This window comes from Salvelinus alpinus, chromosome 2 (genome assembly GCF_045679555.1).
Source record: "Salvelinus alpinus chromosome 2, SLU_Salpinus.1, whole genome shotgun sequence".
NCBI lineage: Eukaryota > Metazoa > Chordata > Actinopteri > Salmoniformes > Salmonidae > Salvelinus > Salvelinus alpinus.
Window position 1 is genome coordinate 126,098,025 of NC_092087.1, and position 18,335 is coordinate 126,116,359.

The window sequence follows — 18,335 nt, forward strand, 5'->3', positions numbered from 1 at the left end:
GTCATTGGCAGCAGAGAACTGGAAGGAAAGGCAGCCAAAGAAGGTGTTGGCTTTGGGGATGACCAGTGAAATATACATGTTGGAGCGCGTGCTACGCGTGCGTGCTGCTATGGTGATCAGTGAGCTGAGATAAGGCGGGGCTTTACCTAGCAAAGACTTAGATGACCTGGAGTCAGTGGGTTTGGCGACGAATATGAAGCGAGGGCCAGCCAACGAGAGCATACAGGTCGCAGTGGTGGGTAGTATATGGGGCTTTGGTGACAAAACGGATGGTACTGTGATAGACTGCATCCAATTTGCTGAGTAGAGTGTTGGAGGCTATTTTGTAAATGACATCGCCAAAGTCAAGGATCGGTAGGATAGTCAGTTTTACGAGGGTATGTTTGGCAGCATGAGTGAAGGATGCTTTGTTGCGAAATAGGAAGCCAATTCTAGATTTTTGTATTTTTATTTATCCCCTTTTCTCCCCAATTTTCGTGGTATCCAATCGCTAGTAATTACTATCTTATCTCATCGCTACAACTCCCGTACGGGCTCGGGAGAGACGAAAGTTGAAAGCCATGCGTCCTCCGAAGCACAACCCAACCAAGCCGCACTGCTTCTTAACACAGCGCGCCTCCAACCCGGAAGCCAGCCGCACCAATGTGTCGGCGGAAACACCGTGCACCCGCCCCCCTCGGTTAGCGCGCACTGCGCCCGGTCCGCCACAGGAGTCGCTGGAGCGCGATGAGACAAGGATATCCCTACCGGCCAAACCCTCCCTAACCCGGACCGGACGACGCTAGGCCAATTGTGCGTCGCCCCACGGACCTCCCGGTCGCGGCCGGCTGCGACAGAGCCTGGGCGCGAACCCAGAGACTCTGGTGGCGCAGCTAGCACTGCGATGCAGTGCTCTAGATCACTGCGCCACCCGGGAGGCCCTAGATTTAATTTTGGATTGGAGATGCTTAATGTGAGTCTGGAAGGAGAGTTTACAGTCTAACCAGACACCTAGGTATTTGTAGTTGTCCACATATTCTAAGTCAGAACTGTCCAGAGTAGTGATGCTGGACGGGCGGGCAGGTGCGGGCAGCGAATGGTTGAAGAGCATGCATTTAGTTTTACTTGCATTTAAGAGCAGTTGGACGCCATGGAAGGAGAGTTGTATGGCATTGAAGCTCGTCTGGAGGTTAGTTAACACAGTGTCCAAAGAAGGGCCAGAAGTATACAAAATGGTGTCGTCTGCGTAGAGGTGCATTTGGGACAAAACCAAGATGCTTGCCTTGTGCAGAGAAACATGCTTGGCTAGAGACAGGTTCTTTAATATTCTAGTTGCTTGGTAGGCTGTTATTTTGCGGTGGGTTTTTAGCCACCGAAATAATTAAATGACCATTGGATTTGGGTAAGCTCATTTAGTAGAGGGCTACAAGCCAGCACAGAAACCACAAACGAAGAGAATCGGGACTAGAATCTGTACGTGTTGTAGCAAGCTCAGTACAAAAAAGTGTGGTGCTTTAATACACTTTCGAAGCTTTTCTGTGTTTAAAATATAGAAGATGAACACTGAACAGGGGGAGAAAAGGGAGGGACAAAGGGGATGAAGAGGTGGAGACTAAGTCTTGCCCCCTGGGGGAGAGGCTCTGATCCTCCATAACAACGGTCTCCTTTTGAAGAGGGTGGCCCTCTTGATTGTTAGTATTAATCTGAAGGAAAGCCTAAACAAAATTACATTTTAATACATGTCTCCTGAATCCCACAAATCCTGTTCGGAGCAGCGCAGAGGGGGAAGAGAGCGATAACAGGGGAGGAGTAGGGTGAAAGCTGAAGCGGACTTTGGTTCAATCTGTTTTTTTGGACTTGTTCACAATGCTCACTATCATACAGGTGAATTGCACTGGTACTTAACTATATTTGGCTATCCATGACCGATGGAAAACACAGAAACTTCAAGACAGATTCCAAGGGTTTGTGATAATGTACATGTATCAGAGTGTGACTGTGCGCTAATGTGTGTCCTGCTGGCAATTAAGTGAGTGGCCCAAGCTGATGCTACAATCTCCAAGGCCTTCCAGCCTGCCAGGCCGTGCCCTGGCACGGGGGAGATCGATGCCCCCTCTGTTTAAATAGCCTTAATTTATAGCAGGACTAGCAAATGGAATAGTCACTGACCATTGATCCATATGGGCCGAGGTGCTGGATCGGAGGGAGGGAGGGAATGGCTCAAAGTTCCCTGGAGTCCCATGCATGGTTATTCATGAGAGAGGGAGAGTTACCACTCTCAATTACCAGTTTAAAGACCACACACACACACACACACACTCCGGTCTCCAACACACACACACAACAATAGTGTTCCTCGAAGGCCACAGTGACTGCAATAGAGTTGCTATAGAGGTAACGTAGTCATCAAAACGTAAGCAATAGGACTACAACAAATACAGGGTAGGAATGACATCCAACTGCTCATCCCTGCATTCATGTCCTTCCGATACAGATCAGAATTTGACCCCAAAAGGCACTCCACATTCACGTCAAAGGCTATCTACAGTACCAGGATCAGACTGCTATTCAGCATGGATTTACTGCTCTCCTGAAGAAGATTCACTGGTTATCATGGCGATTATATAGTCATTTTGCATAGCGAACCGAGATATTTTAAAAGGATGAAAACAATGGCAAAGATGGAGGAAGCTAGCCCAGCAGAAAGCCAAGAACTGCAATTAGTGGGCTTGATATTGCAGCGTGCTTTTGAGGATGTGTGGAAATCATTGTTGGAAAGCCAGTACTTTAGAGTATGCAGAGGTGGTTGGTTCATTGAAGTGCTAAAGAGCTCATCTGCATGGATTTCAAATGACTAGCTCTGATTGACAGAACCCAGATATCCTTTTTCGACGTCAATGGTCGCATGTCTAATAGGCCTAATTCATTTACTGTGTGCATTTAATTCATTCATGATGGATTACTGATTAAGACCAAAAAAACATTCTAAATAGCACACCTGCCTCATTTCGCTCCTGCTACAATGGTGTGAATGTCAATTTAGTATTGACTTATTGTATTGGAAGATGGGATAATTATATTCCTCTCTCTCCATCTCGTGCCACGTGTGTGTGACCATGTGTGCGGCCTCCACGTCCCTCTAACGAGGAACTGAGACAGGACAGGGGTGCGGTCTCGCGTGCTGAATCAACAGCTGTGTGGGCACATGGGTCCGGGATCATCTGATACACAGACAGACATCAGGCCTCACCATCACATGTCATTGTGGTGGAACATCTCTTATGAACGGTGTCATGGAGAAAGAGCTCGGAAATGAAGACAGTGTTTTGAAGTCAGGCTTACCCGCTTAACCACAGCACAGTGATATCATAAACACAGCCGACGACTGATATTCTTTCCTAAACATACCATGCCCCCCCCCCCATGAAGGGGGGGGGGGGGCATGGCAAATCTCATAACTTGCTTCCTGGAAACATTTGAAACGGGCATCCCTTCTAGGAGGTTTTCATATCATCTGAGGAATGTTTGTATCAAATGTTATGCTTTTATCCACAGCAGGCCCTGGAATATCAGGATAGAAAACAGAAGAGATGAAGTGCATCTCTCTGGTGGGTCTACGTCTGACCTCTTGTACTAGTCTTTCTAGACAGACGGGTTGCCTCCCACGACGTAGGCCTATCAATGTTCTGGCTTACACGTCTGTACTCATACAATGTCCGTTTGGCATAGAGGAAAGGGCAGAGTTCAGACATCCTGATTTCCTACATCACTGCCTTATCCACTTGTTGCCATAGCGTAAACATCCCCCGGACACAAAATAGTAGCTAGTAAGATGGAGATCAGATGTTATTTTTAATGAGTGCATTTCACAAGTGGCTTGTTTGTGTCAACCACCTTCACTTAAACCACCACAAAAGGTTTCGCCTGCAAACTTTGGTGTTGAATTACAACATTTTGGCATGTCTGCCTTGTGATTTGTTGGGAGAGTCAGTCTGAGGAGGAACCTTCCCGGATTTTTTTTCTTTCTTTTCAAAGTTACCATGACAATCTGCCATTAATCCCAGACCTAATGCTGTTGCTCTTAGCTCTGGGTTTCCGATACTACTCTTATACAAGCCATACTAATGTTTAACTCCAGGGGCCACATCTAGAGAAGGGTTTCCTAAACTTGGTCCTTCGGGCCCCACTAGGTGTTTGCCCTAGGGGGGCATGATGAGTTGGTGAGTTCATGATGAGTTGATGAGTTGGTCATTTAAATCAGCTGTGCTAAGGCAAAAATCAAAACGTTGACGCAGAGGGGGCCCCAGGACCGAGTTTGAGAAACCCTGGTCTAGAGAGTCACATCAGGGTCAAGCCCTGGACATGGCATAGCTCCTCAAAAGGATCTGCTATTGTGTGCTTATGTATTGGACACGGATATGAACAAGAGTCTCTCTCTCTGGTATTGTAGATTCAAGTCTGGCTGTTCTGTACAGGGCGCTTTCCAACCTGGTTTACTCTATCTAGCCTCTCTCTCCAGTGAGCCACTGCTCATCCACTAACAGCTCACTCTATAGTCCCAGTTCAGGCTGGGGGTGAGCGAGCCATAAACATCTAATAAGGAACCGTTGGGGTTCTCCTCAATGAGTCAGGTCTACTAACCGTGTACTTTGGGGTTAGGGTTGGTTTGTCTCTCACTGCTCCATGTCACAGCGCCCGAATGTCATTAAGTGTTACAATGTATCCTTTCAGAGGACTCTAGCCCAACCTCTATCCCTGACATGGACATCTATAGGACAGAGGCAAACCCATGACTATTTTGGGGTACCATAAATAACATAGCTATCCCATAAAGCCCATTACCACTAACACACAACGGCAGCATTAGACAAGCCCAAAATGGAGGCAGAGTTTGTGGGATTCGGAGCAACAACTAGGCCGACCATGATAGAGTTTCTGCAGGCCTATCCTGCATCGGAATCATTCACAGACTTGCACTATACTAGCAGGTGTACACACACAAACACACACAAGCCGCTTTGCTTCATGTGCTCACCACCCACATCGACATGGTCACAACTCAATTACAGACATCTCCACAGGGACCGGATTCCACCTTGACCAATGGGCCTTGTAATTGGGCAGCCTGACACCTCATCCTGAGATAGCTATTACACTACAGACACTGTTGGGCTAGCTGGACATGATCCTGCTGATTTTCCACAATGCAGCACATCATTTATGGGCCACTTGATAGCCCCATCACAAGCCACTCCTCTCAACAGCTTCAACTCTTTAGATACAAAACCAATGGGGACACTAGTACCACCACCCTTATTATCCATCACTGTCAATCTACAGTGCCCTAATGAATTATTGGCACTCTAGGTAAATATGAACAAAAATGGCTGTGAAAAATTTTAATTGTTGAATATCAGCTTAATCTTACAGAAAATATCATGAATCTAAGCTTTGAGTTAACATTGTTCAAAGAAAAAAATCAACAATAAATAATAATTTTATTTAAAAACATGCGTATAAGTTATTGGCACCCCAAGTAATTCTTAGAAACAAAATCAAATTGATGTATATTCCAATTAAGATTTACTTTTTAAAGTTAAATGTGAGTCTTCCATGACTTCCTGTTTCACTGGGGTATAAATATGAGGTGACACACATGCTAAACTCCCATAGTCATCCATCAACATCAGAAAGGCCAAAGATCATAAAAATGAAATGAAAAAGGTTGTTGACGTTCACAAATCAGGCAATGGCTATAAAAAGATAGCTACACACGTGAAAATACTTAACTCCACTATTAGGGCAATAATTAAGAAATGTTTAACAACTGGAGCTGTGATGAGCCTGCCTGGAAGAGGACGCAAGTGTTGTGACGTTGGTACCATTAATGCGATGACGATTGTTTTATCAAATAATTACATACCACGTTCAATTATTACTTGATTAATCATAACAATTAATTAAGTAGTAATCTGGGGCACCACGGGAAAAGTTTAGTTAACGAGTTAGTTTCCCAAATTAACTCTAAAAATGTCAATATATCGTTATACCAGTCATCCATTAATTATCATTATTACCTCACTCATTCTGAACGCCGTAATATCCTATAAATCTGCACAAACCCCAGTCTCCATGCTGAATCAGCAATACACAAATTGGCTTAATTATTTATTTACTAACTAACTAATCAAAGAATGACAAACACACACAGGATAAATTATACATTGTTTACTAACATAATACAATGAAGTCTCTAGTGGACTAACCCGATATGATGGCTTGTTACAATGGAAGGGGGTGGGGAACGAAAGAGCGGGAGGAGAGACAAAGGAATTCAACTATAGTACATAGTGGAATAATACGCTCATCGTAAATGTGGATATTTAGCACGCTAACAAGCGCTCATTCGGATATATAAATGCAAAGTACATATTTACGCTTGTATGTCTGTCGTCTCGCTCTGTTGAAATCACTCAATCAGTCTGTGGAGAGTAGTTCATCAGAAAGTCTCTGGTTGTGTAGGTCTCTGGTGGTCCACCAGAAGTTACCATGTCCTTTGTGGTTGTAGTAGGTTGGTCTCGGAGTGTCTGTTAGAACGGAAGTTCCAGAGGTGTACCACGCGGTGTTCAGCGGGCCTTATCCTTCACTCTGTTTAGAATAGATACCCTAGAGGTACCTATAGCGGTGAGAGGAAATTGTTCTTCGTCTCTCATTTTCGCTCGAGTTTCCTAGGCTAACAGTGCAAAAACAGCTGCAGACAATGTTCCTGTGTGGTCTTTGAGAGTTTCTAACCATTTTGTACCTTTCAGCTCACAAAGGCGGTCACGCTGGTCTTTAATTTTAAACAATTTCTCAGCCTTATAGCCACCGCTTCACGCTGTCTGGTCTAGTAGTCTAACCATTTCAACGTGTGGATGATCCTCACGTTGTCTGGTCTAATGTAAATTTCATTTTATAAACACTTGGGGAAAAAAGGCATTCCCTCCTTTGTCATAATGTCTGTGCTCAAGTGGGCGTGGATACTGACTGGGTAAAACTTTACATGAAAGACAATTCCCTCATTTAGAAGGCTAAAGTCACCTATCATCTTCTCACAAATAGTTTCATATTTAATCATATATGTTCCACAACATTTAAATGTAAATCTGATAACTGGGACATATACATTTGTTGAGTTACCGTTATTTGGTTATACCGTCCTTAATGATATCACACAACAACTGATCTGACAATTGTTCTTTAAGTCCCTCCCGACCAATTCCCACATTCTTGGTGTTGGAAATGTCCAACCTTTTTATGTTACAGTACTGCAAAGTCCCTCTCTGTGGTAACAAAGGGATTTTTAACTTCCATTTCTGCAGAGTGGGAGGAGGAGGGCTGATCTGGCTCACCCAAGAGGGAAAGTCATGATAAGTGTATTTTGCCCCCACGCACAGTGAGAAGGATGGCTCAAGGGGATTTTTTTTTGCCCAAGGACAACAGTTGGAGAATTTCAGAAGTTGGATACTTCAAGTCTCCAAAGCTACAAGTGAAACACCACCTCCATGCCAACAAGTTATTTGGAAGGGTTGCCAGAAGAAAGCCTCTGCTGTCACCAAACAACAAACGTAAGCCCCTGGAGTTTGCTAAATGTCATTGGAACCAGGTTCTATGGTCTGATGAGACTAAAATAGAGCTTTTTGTCAATAAACACCAGAGGTTGGTTTGGCGTAAAAAGAGGCGTGTAGAAAATAACCTAATCCCCACTGTGAAGTATGATGATGGATCTGTAATGATGTGGCACTGTTTTACTTTCAAAAGGCCCTGGGAACCTTGTTAGGATACATGGCATCATGGACTCCAAGTACCAGGAGATTTGCGTCCAAAACCCGTCTGCCTCTACCAGGAGGCTAAAACTGGGTCGTCGTTGGATCTTCCAGCAGGACAACGATCCAAAGCATACCCCAAAATCCACAGGAAAATTGTTCACTGACCATAGACTCAAGCTTTTGCAATGACCATCCCAGTCCCCTGACCTAAACCCAATTCAAAACCTGTGGGGTGAGCTGAAGAGTCCACAAGCAAGGACCAAGGACTCTGAAGGATCTGGAGTTTCTCTATGGAAGAATGGTCTCAAATCCCTTCCTGTGTGTTCTCCCACCTCATCAAACATTATAGGAGACGACTCAGAACAGTTATCGTTGAAAAGGGACAAAGTACTAAACACAGGAGTGCCAATAATTGTGACATGCATGTTTTTGAATAAAATAATTATTTCTTGCTGACGATTTATTTTTCACTCAAAGGTTAGATTGATATGATATTTTGAGTCAGATCAAGCAGATAAATAATTACATTATTTCACTGCATATTTTGTTCATATTTACATAGGGTGCCAATAATTCAGGAGGGCACTGTAAATCACCTTGTAGTAAATAACAGTAGGCCAGGGACCATTAAGTAGATTCACCCGCAGGCCGATTTTTTTCTTGAGCGGATGGTCAGGGGGCCGGAACATAATTACAAATAATTTGTAGACAGCATATTGACCGTAAGCCCAAAGATATTTGAATAAAACTATTTCAAACCTTGCTTACATTTGCATACGATCACATAGTTATATTATGTGTGGGAATACTTTAGAACAATTTTATTTTTATTTTTTTATGTTCAGTCTTATGTCCAACAATAAAAAAATATATAAAAAATGTCAATCACCCATAGGGGAGCCGCCAGTTGGGGAAACCTGCCGTAGGACATACACAATCAAAAGGGGTACAGAAATTAAATTAATTGAAGCAAAACAATGTATTCCTTGTAGAACATAAACTAGCCTAAATTATTTAGGCATATTTTCTAGCAGTGTTAGAGAAAGAATGTCCCTTTGTCTTACCCCAGGAATCTCTCCTGTTTTGGAAGGAATATATGAATTAATGTTTTATGGTTACAAAATAATTCTGCGCCTGAAGCACAGTGTAGAAGCCTAATTCTGTCATATTAGCAGAAGTGTGTTAATGTCATTTGGGTGAATATCTAGCCAATAGGGATACTAAGTCAGCCGGCGTACCGTACGGCAATGTGACACTTGGTATTATTGCCGCCATAGCTCTCCATAACAGAATCTTTGAAACAATCAGGTATCTAGTACTGCAGGAATCTAACAGCACCTTTCATATAAGCCCTGGCAGGTGTAATAGATACACAGAAATCCCACTGTCACCATTTACTAGAGAAAAGCATTGAAATTCCACTGCAAAAGCACCTAGGGTTGGCCTGAAGCAGAGTTATAATGAATTTCTACAAATGGGGAACAATATAGACGAAAGCTAACCTTAACAAGGTTTAATGTGGAAGTCTCGCTGCAGAACAAATTGTGGTCTTTCCTAAAGCATTAGACCCTGATGATAGTAATGCTATATCAAGATGTTTCTGCCATACAGAGTGCAAGACAGACGGGAAAAGATTTTTGATGTACCAATTCCATGGCACAGGGTGAATGAGTTGATATATAAAACAATGTAAGATTCAAGAATTTGTGCCTTTCAGCTAAAAAGATTGTACAGAATTCTTGCCACCAGCAAAATGTTTAATATTTAAGGCATACATTCATCGCAGCTCTCTAGATTTTGTAGTGAGGATACGTAATCAATAGACCATTTGTTCTCGGTTATTGCCCTCAGGTAGCCTGTTTCTATTCTCAGGTTCATGAATGGCTGAAAAGCATAACATTCATCTAAAATTGACCCTAGAAATAGCATTGTTGGGAAATCTAGAGAGACCTGGTCAGTCGATTACTAATATACTCTTAGTAAAACAATTTTATCTTCAACTCACAATCTGCGGATTCTATTCGATTAGATAGATTCAAAATGTATATGTTAAACATCACAGCATAGTTGAAAGATGTCGCCGACAGAGATGGTCGCCTCGCTTCAGGTCCTTAGAACCCTATGCATTCAATTGTTTTTAATGTATTATTTTATGTATTATTTCTTACATTGTTAGCCCAGAAAATCTCAAGTGTTATTACATACAGGTGGGAAGAACTTTTGGATACAAAAGCAATGTCAACTTAACATCACGACCAGGAATACGTCTTTCCCGAAGCGGATCCTTTGTTCGGACCGACACCCTGGACATGGGATCTTATCCCAGAGGCCGACCCAAAACAACACGGTCGCTGCAGGAGAGGCAGACGGAGCGGCCTACTGGTCAGACTCAGAAGGCAAGCACACCATCTACCGATTCCGAGCATATTATTTGCCAATGTTCAATCTCTAAATAACAAGGTGGATGAAATTAGGGCACGAATTGCCTTCCAGAAAGACAGAGATTGTAACATTCTGTTTAACAGAAACATGGCTCACTCGGGATATGTTGTCAGAGTCGGTACAGCCACCTGGTTTCTTTATGCATTGCGCCGACAGAAACAAACATCTCTCTTGTAAGAAGAAGGGCGGGGGTGTATGCCTTATGATTAACGACTCATGGTGTAATCACAACAATATACAGGAACTCAAGTCCTTCTGTTCACCTGACCTAGAATTCCTTACAATCAAATGCCGACCACATTATCTTCCAAGAGAATTCTCTTCGATTACAGTCACAGCCGTGTACATTCTCCCCCAAGCAGATACCTCGTCGGCCCTGAAAGAACTTCACTGGGCTCCATGTAAACCATACATCCTGAGGATGCATTTATTGTAGCTGGGGATTTTAACAAAGCAAACCTGAGAACAAGTCTCCCTAAATTCTATCAGCATATCGAATGCGCGACACGAGCTGGTAGCATTCTGGATCATTGCTACTCTAACTTCCGGGATGCATACAAAACCCTCCCCCGCCCTCCCTTCGGTAAATCGGACCACGACTTCATTTTGTTGCTCCCAGCCTATAGACAGAAACTACAAACAGGAAACGCCAGTGCGCAGGTCTATACAACGCTGGTCTGACCAATCGGATTCCACGCTTCAAGATTGCTTCGATCACGTGGACTGGGATATGTTCCGGATAGCCTCAGACAACAACATTGATGTATACACTGACTCGGTGAGCGAGTTTATTAGCAAGTGCAGCGGAGATGTCGTACCCACTGTGACAATTAAAACCTTTCCTAACCAGAAACCTTGGATTGATGGCAGCATTCACACAAACCAGTCGCGAGGCGACTGGAAACATGACCGAATACAAACAGTGCAGCTATTCCCTCTTGCAAGGCAATCAAACAAGCAAAGTGTCAGTATAGAGAAAGTAGAGTCGCAATTCCACAGCTCAAACACGAGACATGCGTGGCAGGGTCTACAGTCAATCACGGATTACAAAAAGAAAACCAGCTCGCTTTGAGGACAACACAGTGCCACTGACACGGCCCGCTACCAAAGCCTGTGGGCTCTCCTTCTCTGTAGCCAACGTGAGTAAAACCTTTAAACGTATTAACCCTCGCAAGGCTGCCGGCCCAGACGGCATCCTTAGCCGCGTCCTCAGAGCATGCGACCTCAGAGCATGGTGAAAGTAGGAAACAACATCTTCACTTCGCTGATCCTCTCCTGTACTCCCTGTTCACCCATGACTGCGTGGCCATGCACGCTTCAAACTCAATCAAGTTTGCAGACGACACTACAGTGGTAGGCCTGATTACCAACAACGACGAGACGGCCTACGGGGAGGTGAGGGCCCTCGGAGTGTGGTGTCAGGAAAACAACCTCTCACTGAACGTCAACAAAACAAAGAATATGATCGTGGACTTCAGGTGACAGAGCGAGCACCCCCCCCCCCCCCCATCCACATCGACGGGACAGTAGTGGAGAAGGTGGAAAGCTTCAAGTTCCTCTGTGTACACATCACTGACAAACTGAAATGGTCCACTCACACAGATAGTGTGGTGAAGAAGGTGCAACCACAGGTCTCTCCAGAGGGTGGTGCGGTCTGCCCGCATCACTGGGGCAAACTACCTGCCCTCCAGGACACCTACACCACCCGATGTCACAGGAAGGCCAAAAAGATCAAGGAACAACAACCACCCGAGCCACTATCATCCAGAAGGCGAGGTCAGTACAGGTGCATCAAAGATGGGACTGAGAGACTGAAAAACAGCTTCCATCTCAAGGCCATCAGACTGCTAAACAGCAATCACTAACAGAGAGGCTGCTGCCAACATAGACTCATATCTCTGGCCACTTTAATAAATGGACTTAAAGGTATCACTAGTCAATTTAAATAACGGCACTTTAATCATGTTTACATATCCTACATTACTCATACTCATATGTATATACTGTATTCTATACCATCTACTGCATCTTGCCTATGCCGCACGGCCATCGCTCATCCATACATATATGTGCATATTCTTATTCATCCCTTTACATTTGTGTGTATAAGGTAGTTGTTGTGAATTTGTTAGATTACTTGTTAGATATTACTGCATTATCTGAACTAGAAGTACAAGCATTTCGCTACACTCACATTAACATCTGATAACCATGTGTATGTGACCCCCAAAAAATTATTTGAAAGAGTCCGAAGAGGGTGGCCAACAGAGATAGGTGGGATGGGCTGAGGGAAGCTGAGGGTTGGGATGTGGAATTGGAGACAAGTGGGAGTGGAGGTGCTGGGCGGAGATAGAATGATAGTCAAAGATAGTCATAATAAACAAAAAAGACAGTTTGAATGACCCTGAAGGGCAACGCTATTACATCCATTGACTGTTTGCCTGAGGCTGAGGCCGTACAGGTGCTTGTACACGTGTACACATGAATATACACAGTCATATTTAAAAACGCACACCTGTGCACACACATACACATGTAAATAGTGCCACACATGAACTGAAATGTATACAGTTGGCCTTGCTGTTTTGATTTTTGTTGTCGTTGATATCTTATTTTTGCATTGTTGTTTTCTGTTGTCCCCGTTTTGACAGATCTCCCACCAAGTCAACGTGCCCTTGGGCGGGGCGCTTGACCCTGGTTGTTCCTGTGGGTCGCTCTGGACGGGAGACGGTTAGATGACTGAATGCAACGGAAATCTTGAGCGGCTTCACTGCAGGTAGATTGTATGTTTACATTTCTTTCCAATTATTAAATACAAAAATTAAAAAACGGGATAAAAATGTTAACAAAGAAAATACTGCGTTTCCTTTCTGAAAGGCAAACGATGTGCTAGTTCAACAGCAACTTTGCTTTGAAGGAAGTATGCAAGTCAAATTAAATTATCAAGTAGACCTACTCCAGTCAAAAGTGATAATGAAGTTAAATAAATTAAATGAGATCTAAATAATCTGGAAAAGCAGCTGTTTAAAAGGGGAGATCTTAAGATCTGCACAGCTGTAGAACCTAACCATATTTTCTGGATATTGAACGCACACAGTGGTCTCCAATTAAAGTCTCTCTGGTTTCAGTTCATCATTCATGAGCTACTTTCAAAGACTGAACAAGATTAACCTTATAACGAGAACCAAGGGCAACTGCATAATATGAGCAACACAGGTTGGGCCTTTATCTATTCACCATTAAAAAGCCCTAGTTCAGTAGACCAGCGTAGAGACTTAGGACATTGTGCAGCTGGACCATAAGGACTAAGGATGTCTCTTACCCTGTCCTTCATCCTCCAGCTCTGGGCCAGGGCCTTGGAGCCCTCGATCTTCTCCGAGTGGCGTTTCTTCATGAAGGCCAGCGGCAGGTTCCAGTCGCTCATGTCCGCCTCCTCCTCCTCAGCCAGGCACACGGCCGGCGAGAGCAGCAGTTCCGAGTCCATTTTCATCAGGGCCCTAAGGGAAGAGATGGAGAGGAGGTCAGGTTGAGGTCAATGTTAAAAAGGTTTCTTCATTCAATAATAGGATATTAATGTTTTTAACCCTCAATGTTTTTGTGTAACATTGAGGAATATGATAAATATTTAACATGCATCCATCAGATGCAATCAATTTTTGACCTGAACTATACAACCATTTTAGGTTCTGCTTCCTAATGACTAGGAAAGTTTGGGCAGCATTGGGTTAGCCATAGACCAGCTCACAATACCGGTCAGATGAGGAGCAGCTCTGGGTTAAAAACTACCACCACCTAGCTTTGGGACTCAACATCGGAAGTCTGTATTGATTGGACTCCCTGAGTTGTGAAATGTTCTGGTGACTGGCAACGTTAAATAACCCTACCACAATATAGCTGGCCACACCAAAAATAAAGTGTTTCCTGTCAACAAAGGCATTTGTATAATCTCTTGGAACTCTACTTACCAGACGTAAAGTGAAATGTGACCATAGCTATCAAATAAACTAGAGGTCGACCGATTAAATCGGTTAAGGCCGATTAATTAGGGCCGATTTCAAGTTTTCATAACAATCGGTAATCGTCATTTTTGGACACCGATTATGGCCGATTACATTGCACTCCACGAGGAGACTGCGTGGCTGGCTGACTACCTGTTATGCGAGTGCAGCAAGGAGCCAAGGTAATGTGCTAGCTAGTATTAAACTTATCTTATAAAAAACAATCAATCTTAACATAATCACTAGTTAACTACACATGGTTGATGATATTACTAGTTTATCTAGCTTGTCCTGCGTTGCATATAATTGATGCGGTGCCTGTTAATTTATCATTGAATCACAGCCTACTTCGCCAAACAGGTGACTTAACAAGCGCATTGGCGAAAAAAGCACTGTCGTTGCACCAATGTGTACCTAACCATAAACATCAACGCCTTTCTTAAAATCAATACACAAGTATATATTTTTAAACCTGCATATTTAGTTAATATTGCCTGCTAACATGAATTTATTTTAACTAGGGAAATTGTGTCACTTCTCTTGCGTTCTGTGCAACAGAGTCAGGGTATATGCAGCAGTTTGGGCCGCCTGGCTCGTTGCGAACTGTGTGAAGACCATTTTTTCCTAACAAAGACAGCCAACTTCACCAAACGGGGGATGATTTAACAAAAGCGCATTTGTGAAAAAAGCACAATCGTTGCATGAATGTACCTAACCATAAACATCAATGCCTTTCTTAAAATCAATACACAGAAGTATATATTTTACCTTTTCATTCAACCAGCACTTTTGTGCGTTTTGCCAGCAGCTCTGCTGTTTATGACTTCAAGCCTATCAACTCCCGAGATTAGGCTGGTGTAACCGATGTGAAATGGCTAGCTAGATAGCGGGGTGCGCACTAATAGCGTTTCAAACGTCACTCTCTCTGAGACTTGGAGTAGTTGTTCCCCTTGCTCTGCATGGGTAACGCTGCTTCGAGGGTGGCTGTTGTCGATGTGTTCCTGGTTCGAGCCCAGGTAGCGGCGAGGAGAGGGATAGAAGCTATACTGTTACACTGGCAATACTAAAGTGCCTATAAGAACATCCAATAGTCAAAGGTATATGAAATACAAATCGTATAGAGAGAAATAGTCCTATAAAAACTACAACCTAAAATATTGAAGACTCATGTTAAAAGGAACCACCAGCTTTCATATGTTCTCATGTTCTGAGCAAGGAACTTAAATGTTAGCTTTTTTACATGGCACATACTGCACTTTTACTTTCTTCTCCAACACTTTGTTTTTGCATCATTTAAACCAAATTGAACATGTTTCATTATTTATTTGAGGCTAAATTGATTTTATTGATGTATTATATTAAGTTAAAATAAGTGTTCATTCAGTATTGTTGTAATTTTCATTATTACAAATAAATAAATAAATACAAATCGGCCGATTATCGGTATCGGCTTGGTATTGGTCCTCCAATAAACGGTATCGAAAAATCATAATCGGTCGACCTCTAATAATAACTACAACCTAAAACTTCTTACCTGGGAATATAATACCATATTCCAGCTGTGTAGACAGAGGTAAATTTCGTGGTAGGAAGTCTCGCTTGAAGTGCATGGTCTAATGGCTGCCTGCTGTCTAACTCAACAGGAATATGGTGATGTTCAGGCTAAATTTGGATTCAGACGTGTATTTAATAGCGAGGGAGACAATTAACTTTACATTTGGTAAATACAGTTTCTCGAGATTATACATATGCCATTGTTAACAGGAAAGTTTTTTTGGTGAAGCCGGCTATATTGTGGTTGGGTTATTTTCTGTTGCCAGCCACAACTCAGGGAGTCCAACCAATACACAGACTCCCGGTGATGTATCCCAAAGCTAACCACCACCCATAAATAGCAAGGACAATAACATTAGCAATCTCACATCCCTAGCCCCCATTCACCACAGGTGGCCCTGGTGAGTGATGGGATATGAACAAACAAAGTACAACCATGCAAGACTCGTTTGTCATCATGTGCTGTAGTGAGCATATTCTCGTTCTAATAAGTACATAACTAGTAGTTACCTGTATTTGCATTTGACACGGTTAACATTAGCTGTGTACAAAGGTTTAAGTCTGACAATGACGTCTCAGCAGTGAATTCCCTTTAAATTAACTTAGCAGTCAAATGGTAGATAATATGCAGAATGGACTGGCTAACTTACACGGAAAAACTCTTTTCTAAAGGGATAGTACATATTGCAGTATGATACATAACAGAATTGGAAATCGGTAGAACGTCAACCTGCATAGATAGAACCATGTTCGCGCGTGGCTGTTCTAGAGTTGAGTCGAGTTTGACATGTTAGCTTGTGGCTAACTAGCAGACCTTTAGCCGACTTCATGACAACTAGCTAGTATTGTTTTCACATGTTTGTACTTCATGCTTGTAACACTGTGCATGCTTCATGTTACTTGTGGAACTACAAGCTACAGTAGTTTGATAAACGTTTTAGACAAGACTGACTGGCAAGTGAACCTGATGTGATAAAGGCAATTTCTGCACAGGGTGGCGTGCAGCGTACAGACCTTGGCGCGGTACAATCCTCTTCGATACGGGGTGGGAAACCTCTCCGTCTCCTGACTATTACAGACGCGGTCGCACAGAAAATTCTCGAAAGAAAATTGTACGGTAGCGTCCACAATTTATAAACAATGTCGTACCCGACAGGTCCAAGTTCGACCGGTATGTGTTTGCAGGGAAATCTACGGTTTCTCTCCCCACGGCTGCTCTTTGCTATGGGAAGGGGCTCGAGACGAGGCCCATCTTCACACGGACACTCTGCCACAACCACGCCACGCGCTGTCAGGCTCGAGCTGTCAATGACGCTTGTCGTATGGTCTTCTGACACAAACGTGTGTCGACGAGGCAAATGTTGTAAGCTACTTGCCGTGAAATTAACAAACAATTCCAACTATTTCTCCAGAGACACTTCTTCAGCACTTCAGCAAGGGCGCCGCCATCTTGGGAAAGACCCACAATGCACTCAGGGTTGGACTGAAGATGTCATTAAAAACGTCATCATGGTCAGTGAATGTCCCTTTCCCTTTCATCAAACTAAAAGTAAAATAGTCAAGTCCAAAATATTCCGTTCAGTTCAGTTGTGATGTCTCATTGCGATCCAAAAAGATACTTCCTGTACATTTTGAGAGATTGATGTTGTTGAAATTCTAACTTTTTATTAAGCTTGTCCCAAAATAATAATATTTCTGAAAACATAGGCCTACCATGATAGTGCAAGTAGTGCCTTATCCCAAGGTCACTGCACAATTATAGACTTCATCATGTTTTAAAGTGAAATCTTTCAAGATACTGTATTATAATCCAAACAAACATAAAATACCTTAAATGGACAATAACAAAGCACCCTCCCACCCCTAATTTAGTAACAAGCTGAGAGATAGAGCTGGAGAAATGTAATCACTCTCAAATTCATAGACAGGACTGACCAATACTAGGACTGACCATCTATGATATCAAAATTATAGTTTTAACCATATTTTGAAGCTATATAGTGTTTGTTTACATTTACTTTGCTTACAAACATTGGAGTAAAACAAGCTAATATGTTGGATTCTAATTAGGTAAGACAGTTGAACTAAGCTAATGAGGCATTTATAAGTTATATTCTTCAAGAATCAATGGGTACATATATTAATTCCAAAAATGGATGAAGCAACTGCAGATTGCCCATTCAAACATTTAAAATGTACTTCTTTAAAGTATATAATTCAAAGGTTGCCCTTTCTTATCTAATTAGATTTTCTCTAGAAAAGAAGCACATGCAATTCTTTAGCCAGAGAAAAGTCATGGGGGAGGGAACGCAGGGTGGTGCTCAAAGATATTTCCAGCATATTTTTGGTTGTCTGTTGTTACATTCCTTCTGACCAGATTTTTACCTCATGGTTACTCGGCCGCAGGAATGTTTGCTGAATTGCACCTTGCAATTTTCACTGCTTGTTTCCACTGAACAAGTGAATTCACACAGAAAGCAGCTGCCTCTCTATTTTCCCTAGTATCTGCTGCTATCTGCCTTTTGTGCTCATTCCTCACTCAGTGGGGGTATAA

At 42.8% G+C, this 18,335-nt stretch overlaps 1 protein-coding gene across 7 annotated transcripts in view; it reads right to left on the bottom strand.

The window, feature by feature from the left end:
• The window catches only part of LOC139568663 (regulatory-associated protein of mTOR), a 177,152-nt gene extending 159,904 nt beyond the window's left edge, over nt 1-17,248 (bottom strand). For all 7 annotated transcript variants that reach the window (XM_071390654.1, XM_071390650.1, XM_071390649.1 and 4 more), the window contains exons 1-2: nt 16,796-17,248; nt 13,552-13,726 (exon numbers count right to left, since the gene is read on the bottom strand). In XM_071390654.1, coding sequence (XP_071246755.1) covers nt 13,552-13,719 — 168 coding nt within the window. In that variant the 5' untranslated portion in view covers nt 13,720-13,726; nt 16,796-17,248. The remainder of the gene's footprint in view (nt 1-13,551; nt 13,727-16,795) is intronic.
• Nucleotides 17,249-18,335: the final 1,087 nt, after the last annotated feature.